Source organism: Mirounga angustirostris, unplaced genomic scaffold (genome assembly GCF_029215605.1).
Source record: "Mirounga angustirostris isolate CCGP_5_RB_7025 unplaced genomic scaffold, mMirAng1.0.hap1 SCAF_10, whole genome shotgun sequence".
Lineage (NCBI taxonomy): Eukaryota > Metazoa > Chordata > Mammalia > Carnivora > Phocidae > Mirounga > Mirounga angustirostris.
Window position 1 is genome coordinate 78,244,980 of NW_026991718.1, and position 18,944 is coordinate 78,263,923.

Genomic DNA, 18,944 nt, shown 5'->3' on the forward strand with positions numbered 1-18,944 from the left:
CAACAGGCTGGAATGCCAACATACCATGTACAATTTACTAGTCTCTTCTGAGCACATCAAACTGCAGATGATGTAAAACTACCTGAGGACCCTCTCTTTTGTGTATGCTGCTCTTATTTTTTTTTTTGAGACTTGATTCTCTGCCTTGCAGATCAGGTTCTAGATTAGAATACGAACCACCAGAGAGCAGAAAATGTTGGATTTCTATAGATAGGTGTCCTGTGATTTGGGAGAATGGGATGAGGTGTCCCAAGGAGATGCAATGGGGAAAATTATTATACCCACATAATCAGTACCACTGTAATCATTACAGATACAGAAAAGATCTATTACATGTTGGTGAACATCTTAAAAGAAGTGCTTCTATTATCACAGTGTAGTGAACTGCTCCTTAAGATTGGAGTGTTGAGAACTTCAGCCCATCATCTTGATTCAGTTACACTAATCCCAAATGTAAATAGACAAATGGATTATTTTGATTGTGTCTAAAGTGTTAAACACAAGAGAAATGACATTTGGCACAATTCACATTCAAATTATTAAAACACAGACCTACCTGACTTTAAAGTCGGGCATGCATGTGTGCGCGCGCGCACACACACACACACACACAAACAATTATCCTTGTGTAATGGACCTGTTGATTCTTAATCACTGTGAATTCACATCATGCATGGTATAGCAGCAAGAAATGGTGTGGGCTCTCCCTGGTCACCACTAGAACTGCATTTGATTTTGCAGGTCAGAAGGCACTAGAAAAACATGTGTTTCAGCACCTGGTTTGCCAATGAACATATACAAGGCTGAGGAAGCTTTTTTAAGTTGGTATCATGCACTCACCATAATGCAGCCAACTGTTTGTCCTCTGGTGTGGCATTGGGGCCTGAATGGGTTTTTAGTCTCATAGCATACCTAGGGGGAAAAGAAAAAGAAAAACCAAAGAAATTTTAAGAAAAGCTTTCTTATTAACAATAGAACATTTTTTATGATTGAATTTCTCTTTGCCCAATACTTAGTTTTTCATAGCACTTCCTGTTCTTTCCCGCTTTCTTTCCTTCCTTTTTCCTTCCTTCCTTCCTTCCTTCCTTCCTTCCTTCCTTCCTTCCTTCCTTCCTTCCTTCCTTCCTTCCTTCCTTTCTTTCCTTCCTTCCTTCCTTCCTTCCTTCCTTTTTATTTAGAGAGGGAAGGGGGAGGGGGAGAGGGGGAGAGAGAGAGAGAGAGAATCTCAAGCAGACTCCCGGCTGAGCACGGAGCCTGACATGGGGCTTGATCTCACGACCCTGAGATCATGACCTGAGCTGAAATCAAGACTCGGATGCCCAACTGAGCCATCCAGGTGCCTCATCTGTTAATTCTTTCTTTTTATTTTTAATTTTTTAAAATTAAAAAATTTATTTTTTTATTAACATACAGTGTATTATTTGTTTCAGGGTGTTAATTCTTTCTTAAAAGCTAGCTGATGTTTGCCCCATTTTCCCTAAGCATTATACTACTACGACCACTAGAACAAAATGACTTTTATGACCGTCTAGCTACTTTCTGCTCCTTAACAATACAAGTTCAAATGCTACAGATGGTTGAGAGTGATACCAGTTCAAGCATTATCCAGGTATATGGTGACACATCCATTTTTACTAATTTGGATTCATGGCTGAGTGGCTGACAAGATGGAGTGAAGTTCAATCCTTCTAACCCAGTCTCCAGGAAAATGTTCTACTCCCTGTACTCAAATGAATGCTTGGATTTACCCCTTCTTCTTATTCTTACTTTGACGGCTGTATACATGTCCCAGGTGCACAACTAGTGGCTTTTATGAACTTCACTTAATCCCACTTACCTCTCTAAACTAAGGGGACAATGGCCATTCCATTCTCCCAATAATATACCAAGTTGCAGACTTTTTGAGAGAGCTTAGACAGTAGTTGAATGGTCAGAAAGTCCTGGGTTCAGATCTGATTCAGCCTCAATTTTCTTATCGATAAAACAAGACTAATACTGCTGATCACATAGCACTGTTGTAAGGATAGTATTGGTAAAGGTCATGGTAAATGCTCAAGAAATGATACTGTTATCATATTAGCTCCACACCATGCAGATCTGTAGTCTCTTTGAATATATCTCCGTGCAGTTTTCTTAGTGGGTGCTCTGGGTATTTACAAATGCGTACGTGCCTTACTACAATTCACTGGTGTTAACATGTTCCACTTGGAGTGAAGCGTGGAGACTTTATTTCCATTTAGGTCTCTTTACTTTACTTACTTTTAAATAACATTGTCTTGAGTGTCAGCTGGTGGCATAATTTTTGTTTTAATCACTGAATATAGGATTTGTAAAACTCATGAGGAGGATAGTTTATCATACGAATCCATATCTCTGTTCTTCTGTTGTTCTTCCTTCCTTTCTGATGCTCCATGATTCCTTCATTTGTCATCTCCTTTCAGTCTGAGGAACTTCCTTTGGCCAATCTTTATAGGTTAAAAACAAATACTTCATTTTTCTTAGTTGGAGAATATTTTTATTTCCTCTTCATTCCTGTTTAATGAAGTTTCACTGAATCTAAAATTCACAGTTTGACGGGTTTTTTTCTTTCAGCACTTGAAAAATGTCATGCCACTCTCTTCTTTCCTCCATGGTTTCAGATGAGAAGTCTGCTGTCATATTACCTCCCTGACAGGTAATGTGTCATTTCTCTCCCACTATCTTCAGGACTTTTTGGTTGTTGTTTTTAGTTTCCAAAACATAGTTATGATGTGTCTTTGCATGCATTTCTTTGGGTTTATCCTGCTTGGGTTTTTCTCAGCTTCTTATACCTGTAGGTTTATGTCTTTTGCCAAACTTGCAAGTTTCAGCCATTACTTCTTCAAATACTCTTTGAGTCCCACTTGCTTCCTCTCCCGAGACTCCAGTGATATACATGTTGGATCTTTTGTCACTGTGCTTGAGGCTCTATCCATTTTTTTTTTCAGTATTTCTTTTTGTTGCGCAGATTGGGTAAATTCTATTTTCCGTCCTCGACTTCACTGATTCTATTCTCTGTCATTTTGTTGGGGAAGGTCTTCAAAAAGCCGTGACTGTCAGTTGACCTGGACCCTGTGAGCTGGGCCCGGGTGATTAGAGGCTCCTCACATCCTCCCTTGCTTTGAAATGTGGGTTCCACTTGCCTTTCGGCTCCCAGAGGCTGCTCCAAGGGCACAGCCTTGAGATCGTGATATGGTGTTGAGAACTATCTGCACAGTATACTTGGATGAACCCAGTTGAGGCCTCCATATAAACTTTAAGATTTGGTGGGCAAGTGCAGGGATCCATTCATCTTGTGGCCACCCAAGTACGTTCTCTTAGCCTACTCAACCAACCTGGAGTGGTCTGACCCTTTCCCCCTGTGTCTCCCTACCCCCCATGTATAGGGGGGTGGTTTCAGATTACACCCGGGAAGCTCCTGACAGGGTTATGCACCAACACATCTCCACTTTACTATTGAGCCCAACCAGTGAGATTTTTGTTTCTGTTATATTTTTCATTTCTGTAATTTACATTTGGTTCTTTTTAAAAAATAACATATTCTTAATCTCAGGAAACAAACTGAGGGTTGCTGTAGTGGTGGGAGGTGGGAGGGATGGGGTGGCTGGGGGATAGACACTGGGGAGGGTATGTGCTATGGTGAGCGCTGTGAATTGTGTAAGACTGATGAATCACAGACCTGTACCTCTGAAACAAATAATACATTATATGTTAAAAAAAAAAAAAAAAAAGAAGAGGATAGCAGGAGGGGAAGAATGAAGGGGGGGAAACCGGAGGGGGAGACGAACCATGAGAGGCTATGGACCCTGAGAAACAAACTGAGGGTTCTAGAGGGGAGGGGGTGGGGGGATGGGTTAGACTGGTGATGGGTATTGAGGAGGGCACATTCTGCATGGAGCACTGGGTGTTATGCACAAACAATGAATCATGGAACACTACATCAAAAACTAATGATGTAATGTATGGTGACTAACATAATAAAACAATGAAAAAAACCTATTTCTTTGCTGAGATTTTTGATTTTTTGTTTCTTTCAAGAGAATTTATCATTGTTTTTTGAAGCATTTTTATGATGGCTGTTTTAAAATCCCTGTCAGATAATTCCAACATCTGATTCATCTTGGTGATTGGTGTCAAATGGTTGTCTTTTCTCATTCCAGTTGTGATTTCTTGCTTCTTGGTATGATGAGTGAGCTTCTATTGCGTCTTGGACATTTGGCTCTTATGTTAGGAGACCCTGGGTCCTGTCTAAATCTTTTCTTTTAAAAGGAAGTCACCCAGTTTAGGTTTAGCAGGCAGGTCCTGGCCTACTTCTTTAGGCCAATTACAATTTAATTTTTAGAGGCTTTGTGGTGCCATTTTGATTTGTGGTGCTTGGTGTCCCTTGGGGAGAAAGGAATTCTCTTGCCTATGGGGATACAGAGGGAATCCTGAGCTGGACACTTGTGGTGAGATCCCCCTTGCCCGTGCTCCCAGCCCCAAGTGTCTCTCGGTGGGGGAGAAGAGCCTTAAGCCTGGCAGGCAACATACAGATGTAAGTGGTGAATTAATGCTATTTTCTAACTCAGATAAGAAAACTTTCTCTTGTCTTAGTTTTCTGAGTAGTTTAAGGGATTCTCTTCAGTCTGAATTATCTAGAAGATAGTGTTCTCTGTCATGCGAGGATACTCGCATTAGTGAACACACCAGTCCTAACTCCGGTGCAGGGCAAGCGTAGCACATCCTCACCTCCAAGTGTATGTGACTGGCATCAGGCTCTTACTGTGGTGTGGATTTGTTTCCTTATTTGTTTTTTAAAATTTGAATGCCTTAAAGGGGGCCATATACAGTCCAGTTCACCAGAGGCTCTCTGACTTGCTTATTTGTTCATTTAAATATTTATGGAGCATATACTATGTTCTAGGAACTGTTCTAGGGATTAGGGACACATCGATAAGCAAATCAGAGCCCCTCCCCCCCAATTCCCTGTGCTGGAGGCAGTCGCACTCTAGGACACCTTACTTCTTTGTGCCCATATCCAGTGTCACCATTTTCCTACCTGCCTGTGGGTATCGAGTCTGTGCCTTGCTCTGAGGAAGGACGGGGAGAATCTGGGGTCTCTTAGAGTAATTTTAAGTATTTTACTATGGTGATTTCTTTCCTTCACTGACAAAAATAGCATACCATGTAAGAAAATAGAATGAGGAAATCACCAATACACTGATGTAGTAGAAATATTTTAATAAGAAGAATGACTGAACAGTGTTGACTTTCAAAACATTCTTTTTTTTTTAATTTTTTTTTTGAAAGATTTTATTTATTTATTTGAGAGAGAGAGAATGAGAGACAGAGAGCATGAGAGGGAGGAGGGTCAGAGGGAGAAGCAGACTCCCCGCCGAGCAGGGAGCCCGATGCGGGACTCGATCCAGGGACTCCAGGATCATGACCTGAGCTGAAGGCAGTCGCTTAACCAACTGAGCCACCCAGGTGCCCGACTTTCAAAACATTCTTAAGAGGTGCTTTTTGAAGATGATGTATTCTCTGATGCTGGGATGACAGTTTCAAAGGCTGGAAACTATTTACTGAAGGAAAGTGGTATAAAATACCAAGTTGTATCTTCGGGCCAAAGTGGATCAAAAAGGTTATAACCTAAGATGACTAGAAATCTTTCATCTGGAATGATGAGGTGTGTTAAAAAAATATCTAATCTTATGTTGCAAAGAATTCCAGAATTAGAAAAGTCTCTTAAAGTTCGTTTTGGGGAAGGATAATTTCACATATGGGTATTAAATATTATCCCAAGCAGCTGAACTAACTAGAGACATAAACTATATGACAAGGTTCTCAGTACAGTTCATGGATGAGATTCCCTTAAGGGTTCATTAAAAAGACATTAAAGATGTGTCTTTCTGGGTCTCATGATGGAAGACAAGAGTCTCCCATCCAACCCCTTGCGGTGCCCCTGTTAGAAACCCTGCTTCTGCTCATATTACATGTCTCAACCCAGGTGAGGGATGGTGTTCCCACTCAGGTCTAAGACCAAAACAACATCAGCAACCCCTGAGACAGCATATCATAGGAGGGATTTCCTTTCTGACAATACCCCCTGAATCATCTTTCCTCTCATCAAATACTCCTGAATCATTTACTGATGGAGTTAGGATTTTTATTATACTAACCTGATTCTGATTTACAAAAAAAAAGGCAGCATAAAGGTGAAATTAGTTCAAAATCTGCCACTTCCCAGCCGGGTGAGGTAGGCATGTCACATCTCACTTGGGCTCAGGGCTCAGCCTGCTTTCTGCAGCAATCAGGGGTTAGAGGAACTCTCCTGCTCACTCACAAAGACAGCAAAGGAGGCAGGGTGTGTGAAAGTGCCTTGCAAAATCTTATATTCCTCTTTGTGAGGATGAACATTAGTTCTTGGTAGCTGACGGAGCAGGCTGGCATTCTTTTCTCTGTATTCAGAGTACCGACATACATTCCTCACCCACTCCACTTCCCCAACAAGACACGGTGCTTACCTGATGAGCTCTACTGTTTCCGAATACATCGTATAAGGAGATTTGGATTCCATTGGGCCTTGTTCCATTGCGTTTCCACACTCAATAAATGACAAAGCTGCTTCAGCATAGTTCAAAGCCTTTCCAAACTTTTCCACCTGATCAACAGAGTTAATACAGTGTCTTCCTTAAGTACAGTTTTTTTTAAACGGCATTGTCACATAGTCTATACACTTTATTTGAGAAACCCGACTGTAAGTTCCAAAATCCTGTGAATGAAGCCGAGAGAAGAAAGAAATAGGATGCTTCCTTCTCTAGTTATTTTCGCAAATTGCTACTGGTTCAGGGTAAATGAGTGAATGGTTACAGACAGAAATGTCCCAAATCCATACAACAACTGCCAATCAGAATTGGTCAGAACTACACGGTTGCTCTAATTTCTCTTTCTTTCTAACCCCTAATTGCTGGGCAACTTCCCTCCTTGTCCCTCCATGCTATGCTAAATAAAAAATGACCTGGGGGGATTATCTCAAGTTGTCTAAATGTATGTTAATTTCCCCCCACGTCAGTGAGGATAACTGGGAATCAGCGTCATATTCTTCGGTTCTCATAAATCTGAACTTACACGTGAAGTTCCTACTTCCACATATTGTTACTCTCTGTGGTAATTACATATTCTAAATTCAGATTGTATAATCTTCCCAGTTTTCACATATTCATTCATCAACCCAAACAGAATTACACAAATACTCTACTAATCTAGGTCTTGCCTCTAAAAACAATTCTCATTCATAATGGATACCGTAGAAAGCACCAATGGAGAGCAAAACTCTCCCTCCTTGGCAAATCAAGGTTTTAAACAGCTTATAACCCTAATAGGCCATAGAGAAATATTTCTTGGCAGCGCTTTCAGACTAAGGAGGTCCTTTCATTCAACAAGTATTTTTTACAGCACCCAGTTCTGTGCAGCGTGCACTTGATACACAAAAGCTCCTTCCAGGAACCCAGAATATATTTGAGGAGAGAAAACGTGTACCCACGGTATAGTTCAAAGTGCAAGGCAGTCTGTGATTAACTGATAAAATGTAAAGCCAAGAGTCCAATGCAAAGAGATGGTAAGAAGTGCGGAAGTCAGGGGGTTCAGAGAGGCTGGGGGGATTTCAGGGGGGAGACCTGAAAATGAGAGTAGGCAGGCAGTATGACTTGGCTGGGTTTGGGGAGGAAGCAGAAGGTGTGAGGAGCTGTGAGTGTGTGTGTGAGGCTCTGCGGCTGCAGGGGCCCACTGGCTGGCATGAGTGAGGTGTGCTCAGAGGCCAGGAGGGCATCAGCCTGGCTGGAGCAGCATGTTGATAGGAAAGGAACAATCTTGGTAAACCTTGGGTGATTCAGGCAGAAAATTTCATTCTGCTTTAACATTTGGTGCCCTTCTCCAATAGTGACCACGCATCAGCTTCTTCAGGTGACCAGAACTCTCCATCAGACTGTGGGGTTGTGAGGACAAGAACTGGACCTTCCATTTCCCTCGTCTATTTTCTGATAACTCTGCTTATTTCCCCTGCACACCTGTGTACCTAGGCAGAGAGCTTCATACAAATAAATGTTTGATGGGCAACATTACTGGGAGAAGGGTACACTTCTGGTTTCAGCATCTTCAGCACTGGAATAATACCCTAAAGGACATTCGAAATGCCCTAATGCCAGTTAGGAATGCTGGAGGGGAACAGAACTGGAATTACTAGGTAGGAAGGAGTCTCTTTGGAGGAGACCCTAAGATGGAACAACCATGTGATCTCTCAGAAAAAAAACAGAAGTTTTCTATTTCTTGCCTGGAGGAGTCAAGCTTTCCAAAACAGGAGATTATCCAAGTAAGAAAAGTTATTTTTTTTTTTGAAAACATCAAATCATGGTGACTTTAGGGTCTTATGTGCAGCATAATAGTTTCTGTGTTGTACAGTTTCACAGGAAGTATTAATTTTGGCAGATACATAGGCAGAACAGGAGTCTTTTTGAAAAGGGATTTGATCCTGGGACCAAGCCAAGGGTTGGCCAGGCTAACAAGAAAGAAAAATGCAAACCTAGATTTTTTTTTTTTTAAAGGAACAAAATACTACCACCCACTGACTCCATTGCCTCTAGTTACTATTCAAACCTTAGAACTAAATTGAAATATTCATTTATCCGGGACTTTCTCCCAGTCAGACATTATTGGTTGAAGTCATAATTTATTGGGTTATGAGCACTTGATTATATAAACATTTCTCCATTTAACAGACCCAGCCATCCTTGTAATAGATTTTATAATTACCCCAGCTATATTGCCCCAATGATGAAGCTGCAGTACAAACATAATTTGGAAGAACATATCTGGAAGGAAAAGGGTCTTACCATTGCATCTGCTTTATGTTTCATCCGTTTAGCTTCTTGCATAAAATAATCTGCACTGCGTGGCCTACAGGAGAGAATATTAAATGTCATTATTGTGTAAGCGCAAGATCTTTTGAAAATATTCTTCCCTTTTACTCAAACTTGAATCACAATTTTCAAAGTCTGTTTAATAGGGAATCAAGCATTTTTGCATTCTCAAATTACTGCATATATGTGAAATATCACAATTCCTTTTCTCTTAAATTAGCTATTCAAAACACACTCAATATATGCAGATAGTCTACATTTACAGTGATTTTAACATGGTTCCCCAGTGCCTAATTTGTGAATCAGATTTCTTATTGCATAGTTAAGAAAACAAGTAAAAAAATCTTATTTTACACGATATTTGTATACAACAATCCCTTTTTAATGTAAAGATCATAAATATACCTCATAATAATTGTATGATATGTATGGGCGAGTATGTTTATGTATTCTTATGAAAGTACCTGTCATTTATATGCATAAATGGCACCTACAACTGTATGTATCTATATATAATTATTTTAGGGCTTCACAGTGAAACATGAAAAGAGGTAATACTGTATCATTATATTCCAGTTGTAATGAAGTTAATTGTAAAGTGATGTCTACCTTGTAACAATGCAAACGTGGCATATATTCTCCAGAGTTCTGATTAGCTGGCTGGTAAACATTAACAGCAGACATGTGCATTATTAAAGCAATAACCCTGGCCAGCAGTAACTCTGCTGGGGGAGGAAGGTAATTCATATGGAGACTGATCTGAGTGTGTGTAATGACCCCAAGTTATGCTAAGCTACTCATCAGACAGTACCTTTAAATGCTTAGTCTGATAGATTTTTAAAAATCTGCATACTCTAGGTACCATCAGCATAAGCTTTTTTACATTATGGGTCTTTATATAATCAATAAACTTGACCTATTCCTGCATATCTAATATAAGCCAGGACTCCCCAAATGAGAGGTAAGATGTAAATAGTGACATTAATCACAGACTGACTCACCTATTGTTATATGCTTATTCTGAACTCTCTTCTTTCAGATTCTAATGGGTCTTTCCCCTTACTGCAATATTAGGTGGTCAGAGCATCCTTTTATCCAAAGAGGTCAAAATGCTTGGAAACACCATGCGTACTATGACTATGACATCGCAGTCCCAAAAGTTTATCCTCATCTTAATCGTTTTAATCAATCAAACAAAAAACAAACCATGATCATCATAATTAGTTTCAAGTACAAATTACGGAGGCGAGAAAAGGACCTTGGTTTTCTTTTACTTCCCCATAAAATATTGTATTACTGCGGTAATGTGCTGAGAATATTTAACTTTTCCAACAAAGAAATAAGGAACAGAGTTGCAGAATTTCCCGTCTCTGGCTCATCATCCCTCTATCATTCTTCTTGCCACTCAGGCCTGAAACCTTTCCTTCATCTCGGGGGGGTCTCTGTGGTGGGGGGGCCTGAGGTGTCCTTCATAGGAAGGCCCTGCTCCTACTGGCTCTGTTTCTCTAGTTCATCTCCTAGATGTTCACACTTCTTCCATTTGAATGGGTTTTAGTTGCTTTTACGTGTGGTTTTCTCTTCCTTGTCCACACATTGACCTTTGAACACATACTGAATACTGATCTTAGATTTCAATTCTGGCATTTTACATTTTTGTTGCTACTGTCCTTGTTTTTTAACGGCCTTTGTTTCAGAGCAGTTTTAGGCTTACAGCAAAATTAAATGGAAAGTATAGAGAGTTGTCATATACCTACTGCCTCTTTCCCACCAGCCTCCCTCACCTTCCATAACATCCCCCACCAGAGAGGCACATTTGTTACAACTGATGAACCTACACTGGCACGTCATTATCACCCAAAGTCCACAGTTACATTAGGGCTCACTCTTGGTGTTGTACATTCTGTGGGGTTTAACAAATGTATAATGACATTTATCCACCATTATAGGTTCATAGAGAATAGCTGCACTGTCCTTAGATTCCTCTCCATTATTTTTTGTTGTCTTTTTGCTGAATGCCCCAGCATAGAAGACCAGACCCTTATCTCCAGGCCAGACCCAGACCTAACTTCTGAGCTTCAGATGAGTTCCCAGAGCCTATCTGCTCAGGAGAGGAGTTCCAGTATCTTCATCCATTCCTCTTCCCTGTTATCAGATGCTGTGAGCGTATCCTCCTTGTAAATATCCTTCCTTTCCTTAGTGACCACATCCACTACCCAGGCCTAGGCTTTCATTACCTCTCCTGGCCTCTAGTTTCACTCCCCTCCAACCTATCCTGAGCTTGAACCCTCGACCAGTGTTTGTAAAACATGGCTTTCATTACATCACCATCCTACTCACAGACCTAAAATCAATCCCCAGATTCCACGGGATCAAATCTCAGTTCAGGCCCCCAAAGATCTTGCCTAACCCCTGGAACTGTACCAGTTACTCATGAAGGCCCTCAACCACAGCCATGGGTGGCTTCCTCACTGTGTCGTTCACATGCCATCTCTGTCTTAGAACTGCTCTGCTCCCCCTTTTCCTCTTACCTGGAACAGTCTGCTCACCGCATGCATATTCACTGAGTGCCTTCTATGAGTTATCTCTCCCCCAAATTCTTAAGCTGTGAGGTGTCCTTGGTAACTTGGTCCACGCTCATCTCTGTCCTTCCTGGATGCCCCTTCTTGTTTACACTACACTTTTAGTCATTTAATTACCTCCTGAGCTATAGGGCTACAATCTTTGCACTTGGGCAGTTCTGTAGCTGGTACATTTTCAGCAGGGAATATGCTGTGGACATCTTTGATCTTCCACACCCTATAGTTTTAGGCACATGGGAGAAGGTACATGAATCCCTCCTGAATAGCACTGAATTCATTTTGAGCTTAGAAGAGAGTGGTGGCTTCTAATGGGGTGCAGCATCACAGCCAATAAGCCAGAGAACGTCTCCATGGCAACTTGAAATTCTCCACATCATTATCTGCTCCACACTCTAGTATATGAGTTTGGTCAATTTTTTTCTTGCCTGGTTTTCTAGACCTTGTTACTAATAGATGATCATTTCAAATGCATTTCATTTTCATGAAAGGATTCTCCTGGCAATAAGCTATGGCATCTTAGTTTCAACCAGCCTTCTAAGTTACCCTTAGGGATGGCGGCATCTCCTAATTCCTCATATATGTTCCTTCATCAACACTGTTTTCATCTGCAGCCTATGAATGTATTTTTTAGACGTGATACGGAGGCTGAGTCACAAACTCTCACAATAGTGTACGTGGATAAGTAACACATCTAATTTTCTGACTGTATCATAGCAGTTGACACTAACCTGAGATGCTGGGAAAAAATGTACCATTGGAGGCCATTTACAAACACATTAGTTAGAATTCTCATCTTTGCATGTAATGGAGCGCTCACCACACCGAGTCACTGAAGATTGCCTGATGACTGGCTCACTTTCTCCTTTCAGGTATTTCCAGTGCCATGCTCCTAGACCAGAACATTATGGAGGCAGTGGGGCCAATGGGATGCCACCGAACACTGTCCAGCTGTGCAGTGGACGCATACTATCATGAAGGCATCACTCTGACGTCAGGGTACAAGTCAGGAGGAAGGTAGAACTGTGGTCACCCCTGGGGCACTTACAGACTATAACTTGGCCCAGGTCCTACAATAAAATCTAATTATTTCAGTGTTCAAACAGATTTGTGATCTAAGCTTCTTTTTTTTAACATGAAAAGCCTAGAGTTTTCGTTTTTCATTTAGATAACATTCCTTGTACTGTTTTTTCACAGTGATGGTATTTTATGATGATACATCAATAAACCTAATGAAAGTTCAATTAAACATCATACATGTAACTAACTGTGTATCTTGGGCTCTTCAGAAATGGGGCTTGCGAGTGATCCTTTTAAAAGCCAAGGCTTAGCCATGTATATCTTTGTTGTAAGAGCTCTCTGCAACAAAAAAGAAATCTCAACACTCGATCCAAATAGAATGTTTTCTTTCTTCTCCTCACCCTCCCACTACCCCCACCTATAAATACGCAGCTTTAGTTCTGAGCAGCAACAGGGTTTGAACTACCCCAATATTTCTTCTGGCAGAGGAGTATTAAAGCAACCTTGCTTTTTGTTCTGCTCCATGGCTGAGATCGAGTTGAATGGTCTCCCACAGAGAGGATGGCAGCCTTCTTTCTGTAATTCCTACCTCTGTGAAATGCACCTCCCTCCCCACCAGCAGAGCCGCCTGTTTTGTGAAAACTGGCAGGGATGGGAGCTCAATGTGTTTGAACAAACAGGTTCCTTGGCACAGCAGAAATCTGGATAATTTTCTTAGGGAAGTTGAAGTCCAAATCAGACAAATAGGCAACTGCATACCAAATGAATTCATCATCCGATATTCTGTCAGCTTGTCATCTGATAAGTCCCATGGGTGTTACTGTGTCCCTCAGCTTTGAAGTACTTTCTTCACAAAGAAGGACACGTAAGAAGTTAGGTACAGGCACTCCCCCACTGCTTTCTGAAAGTTTGCGGTACGCCACTTGGCTTTTACGAAAGACCCAGAATGGTTTTTGCTAATCTGGAGAGGATTTTCACGCTTCCGAAAAAAGCCTTACTGTACTAATGTAGGTCTTTCTTCAAAGTGAAGTAGTGCAAGGCGAGCTCTCGGAGAGCCGGGATATTCCTCACTTTACACAATTTTGGCTTACAAATGGTTTCATAGGAACGCTCTACCTTCAGATAGCGGGGGATCCTGCAATTCTTTTTAATCCACTAAAGTGAACACGACTGAGGAGGGCACTTCAGATGCAGGGACTCTGGCGGGCTGGTGTTGGCTTTATGAGTGCTTTTTGAGGGAAGCAGGTACACTGCATTTAAGCAGCAAGGTTTCAAATGCAGTTTTTGTTTCCATTAGCTGGATGCTGGCTGGGACCCCAGGGTCTCCAGAGCCTGGCTTCTCAGAAGCACAAGTGATCACTCATTGTGTCTCATACAGGCCATGGGCTCTTGCCCATGACTGCTTCTCTCCTGGTCATGCACAGAAAACAGCGTGTTTTCCAGGATGCACAGGCTAAGTGTAGCAGGTTTTTGTCATTCAGTCAAAAGCAATTTTCTATTGAAATGGAAACTCATCACTTTGATTGTTGTTCTTCTCTGGGTGTGACATTTAAAATAAAATAATTTTACAGACTCTTTTTTTTTTTTTTAAAGATTTTATTTATTTGCGAGAGAGAGAATGAGAAACAGAGAGCATGAGAGGGAGGAGGGTCAGAGGGAGAAGCAGACTCCCCGCCGAGCAGGGAGCCCGATGTGGGACTCGATCCCGGGACTCCAGGATCATGACCTGAGCTGAAGGCAGTCGCTTAACCAACTGAGCCACCCAGGCGCCCCAGTTTTACAGACTCTTAAAATGATCAGAGAACTAAGATTTCAATCAGGGAGGTCTGAAGGCATTGTCCTTCACTACTCCCCACCACCCCAAGTCTAGCCTTTTTCTTTCTCTGTGTCTCTGTTTCAGTTAGAACAAAATAACTTGGCTGAGAGACCGGGATCTCATAAAGGAGAAAATTCCATATGAAGAACATAAAGGTGTACTAATGGGGGGCGCCTGGGTGGCTCAGTCGGTTGAGTGTCTGCCTTCAGCTCAGGTCATGTCCTCAGGGTCCTGGGATCGAGTCCCGCATCAGGCTCTCTGCTCAGTGGGGAGTCTGCTTCTCCCTCTCTATCTCCCTCTGTGCTCTCTCTCCCTCTCTCAAATGAATAAATAAAATCTTAAAAAAAAAGGTGTACTAATGGTCTATCAGGTAAGGTGGGGAAGGGGGACCGTCAGGAGAAGAACAATGGCCACAGCAAGCCCTCTGTGGGCGTGCCTTGTCTCAGTGTACTATCACCTCCTCAAGGATTTCAATTGGTGTCCTCTGATGAAATCATGCCACAGGAGATCTGACCTTTTATGTACCGGACTCTTCCCATCCTCTATAAAATTAAATCCTTTTAGCTACAGATTGCTGAGCATAATTACATCACAAATGCCAAACCTTCTTCCTTCCCCACTGGCCACATTTCACACTCTATGGCCTTCAGCGGCACATGGTCGAGGGAGTCTTTTCTCAATGTCGGGAGGTGTAAGTAGCTGGGCTCCTGTTACTGGTGTCACGGGGACAGATGGACTGTTTGGTGGTTGTGATGAATGTGATGATCGTGACTGGCTCTTCCTTGTGAAATATGGGCAGGAGACAGTACAGCCTGTCTGCAGTGCTGGCACTCGGGATTCGCTGGCTTCCCAATGCAGCAATATGGCTGCTGGGAAAGGAGACTTGATTTCCCAGCCAAGAACTTCACCACTCAGCTCTGCTCAGGACTTCTGTACCAAGGCCTTCATGACACAGTTGTTCTCTCTCGATGTTCCTGGGCCAAGAACTCCCCTGTCACAAAGTAATTTGCAGCTCATGGCTTCGCACTAATAAAATCAGTTTCTAGGCTCTGGGTTGAATCAAATGCTGTCACTCATTGACATAAATTCTTACAGATTTTTTTTTTAACAAAAGTTTGGCAATCACACCAGTGTCACCTTAAAACCGTGGCTGTCAAGCAGTGGCTGTCGAGCACGGCTAAACGTCGGGGAGGAGGTGCAATCACACTGCCACCAATCCGAGCCTGCAAATTAGGCAGAACAAGCTGACCTGGATCACATTCTTAAAATAAGTGTTATTGCATTCGGTTCCATCTGCATCCCAAAGACACAAATTGGCGCCTGTTTACTTGGTAAGTAACACAGGAAAAAGGGCTGAGAAGCCCGTGAATTTAAATTTACCTTCATGTAGATTCCTTATACTCTCGGGGGTGGGGTGGGGTGGGGGAACTGCTGGCATTACTCTCCTGGGAATGTTATTCTAATTCAGCTGTGTTCATTCAGCGCTTGATATTAAGTGCCCACTGAATTCAGCTGTTGTCTGAATCGCATGTTTATTCAACCATTAACCAGTATTTATAATACAAAAGGATGAGTTTCCTTTTTTTCTAGAAGCTACATGATGCGGCTTTAAAAATCAAATGACAGTGTGGCATCTGTTCGTTTTTGGATCATTGTAACTGGATTTCTGTCAACTCTAAATTACTCCGGGGCGATTTCTCTAGCTTGCTCTTTCTTTCCCACTGGTGGCCTTTCTGGTTGTCTCACTGCTTGTTGACGCCTTCAGTGAGGAGAAGTCAAGGAAAGTGACTGGAGCCAGGTCCTCGTCTGTCAACGAGGCTGCTGGTGGGGGGGAAGCTGGTGCAGAACAGAGCGGAGCGGAGCAGGCGAAGGTGGAAGTTCAGTGGTCCCAAGGCACTTTCCTGGGGAAGCCACCCATGTGCCTCCCTGCGCCCTGAATTAATGACTGAGGATTCATTAATTGCATATCTTAACTCCAGCCAATGTACCTGGCCCTTAGTAAGTACTCAGCACATACCAACTGGACCTGGGAGACATTCTGTACCAGTTTAGGTGACTTCCTAGCCCAGCCACCTCTTAAGGGACATGTATTTTTATTGTTTTAAGGAAGAGACAATGCCTAGTTTTGCTTTTCAAGCTTCAAGGATCTTCCCAAGACTTTCTTAGTTCAGTGGTTGAGTGGCTGTTCGAGTTGCCTGTTTATTTTACTTGTTATGGATTACAAATCAACTGGGACACATAGCAATTGGAACATGACATCTCTCTCTCCATATGATGGGTATGTAAGAGTGCTTTTTTATTCTATTATATCTATATCCAGAAAAAGAGAAACACTTTTATTGTAGCTGTCAGCCAGAAAAATTATACATATTGCTAATGGGAAGAACGAATGATAACAGCTTCTTCTTTGACACAGATAGTGAAAAAATTATATTAGCAACAGCCCCAGCAGATTGAGAAACATTTCCTCTTGTAAGTAGTCCAAGAAACTGCAGATCAAAGTACGGCCATTTAGTTGTTGCTGTTTCTGACTTAGCTTTTTGGTCCATATACTAGAAAGCTCCTTATATGTAAATTTTCCATATGTGTGTTTAATATCATTGTATTAATACATGTGATACCATTGTGTGTGTGTTTAAATATCATGCCCTTAACATCACCTGCTGGAAATGTTGGATGTCTTAAGCACCTTAGGGTCTAATGCACGTTGTGTTTGATCACGTTATTAGATTATGACTTCTGAATGCAAACTGCCATGTTACCATCAGACACAATTATAACCTCCCATTTTTACAAATGGTTAGAGCTCATGTGAACAGTTTATACCACCAAACCCTAATTATATGTGTACTTGACCAAGGGACTGTCCTCCCATTACATGCACCCACCCCGGGGATTAATTACCACTTCCCTCACTCGATGCTTAGGGCAGTGGAGAAGCCGAGGGAAGGGGAGGTGGTGAGGGCCAGGAAGAGAATGTGCTGGGGCTGAGTGCAGCTGTAGCCGCCATGGGAAGAAGAGAAAAACAGTCGCCCTCTTGGGCCACCCTTAAACTTTCATAAATCCAATTATCTTGGAATGTGTTCAGTAAGTGGAACAAACCAAAAACGTGGATTTGGCTTTCAACTCCCCAGTTCTGTGCCCTTAATTAGCTCACTGAAGTCCAAGTATAAATTGAGAACTACAACTTTGTATTCTCATTTCTCAAGAAGTCTACAGGGTGAATAAATAGAGTGTGTCCAGGCTCTGGGTGAAGTCGGGGCCAGAGAAGACGTTGGCTGGAAGATGAGGATGGAAGAGTCATCACCTCTGCACAGATGGTCACCCTCAGGAGATCTCATCTAACTGGGTCTTAGGAGAACCTCCAGGAGAGAGGTGTCATGACTATCATTTTTCCCGATAAGGAAGCTGGGACTCGAAGACATTTGGAACCCTTCACTTTTTCCAATTTTGGGTGGTGTTAGTGGTTTATAGTCTGTCCGTCAGCCAGACTGTAAGCAATTAGAGGACAGGATGTCTCAGTGCTGCACACTGTTCCACCCCAGGATTTAATGTGGCGCCTCACACAGACATGAACTGGATGCGTGTTAAACAGTTAACGCTGAACACAGGATTCAAGCCAAACTCTCGCCCATATCTTCTGTCTTCCAGGCTTGTGCTTGACACATATTTTTTTTCCCTAAGAGCCTAAATAATTTCCAGTACCATTTTATCACTTCTCCTTTGTCATTTTCAGCATCTCAAGAGCATTCCAAGTTGTTACTTTTATTCATCTTCTTCTCCTTTTAAATTGGTGCTGGAAATGGAAGTAATACTTGGGTTTCAGGCGCTAGGGCTGGGGGGAAGGACGACAGGACATTTTTTTCCTGTATAAGACCTGTTTATGCTATTATAAAGAATATAGCACTTTAGAAGGAAATAAACCAGGAGTGAATTGCTATTATTCTTTGCCTATTATAATATACGAAAACAAAAATGCTTCTCTTTCTGGTGGCATACAACCGCCAACAGCCCAAAATGCAGGTGTGCTCAGAAATATAAGGCTCATGAATGCCATTTGCCTTAGCTTCCTGACATCTCGGATGCAACCCCAGCAGCTCTGGCTGTCGTAGCCTTTCAAAAGGCCCATGAGGACCCCGGGGGATGTTCAAAGTCAAGCTCCAGTTCCCTCTGAGAAGGCAACACTTACCTGACCCAGTCACTCATGTAACCCTCCTACCCTCGGAGTTTCTGTTTTACCTTGCCCCTCACCACATCAACAAAGAGTCCACACTCACATATCATCGAAGACAAGTTTCTGCCTCTTGCAGTCCCTGTGGCCGTTGGCACCGGGAGACCATGGCTCTGTCTGTGGCCGTGACTTGTGGAGAATGTTTTCGGAATTGTTGTGAGTGGCCTTCTAAACAAAAAAACAACACACCAGTCTTTCAGAAACAGGCCACCTGGCTGAAAGAGCAACCCACTGCCCTGTGTTCTAGGCTAGAACTGATGATCCCTTGTGTTTGTTTATTTTTTAAGATTTTATTTGTCAGAGAGCGCACAAGCAGGGGGAGTGGGAGAGGGAGAAGCAGGCTTCCCGCTGAGCAGGGAGCCCGATGCGGGGCTCGATCCCAGGACCCT

General features: G+C 42.3%; 1 protein-coding gene across 1 annotated transcript in view; it reads right to left on the reverse strand.

The window, feature by feature from the left end:
- The window catches only part of AFF3 (ALF transcription elongation factor 3), a 520,154-nt gene that overhangs the window by 8,057 nt on the left and 493,153 nt on the right, over nt 1-18,944 (reverse strand). The window contains exons 15-18 of the mRNA XM_064572610.1: nt 18,602-18,723; nt 8,886-8,949; nt 6,522-6,658; nt 841-912 (exon numbers count right to left, since the gene is read on the reverse strand). Of these exons, the coding sequence (XP_064428680.1) occupies nt 841-912; nt 6,522-6,658; nt 8,886-8,949; nt 18,602-18,723 (395 nt within the window). The remainder of the gene's footprint in view (nt 1-840; nt 913-6,521; nt 6,659-8,885; nt 8,950-18,601; nt 18,724-18,944) is intronic.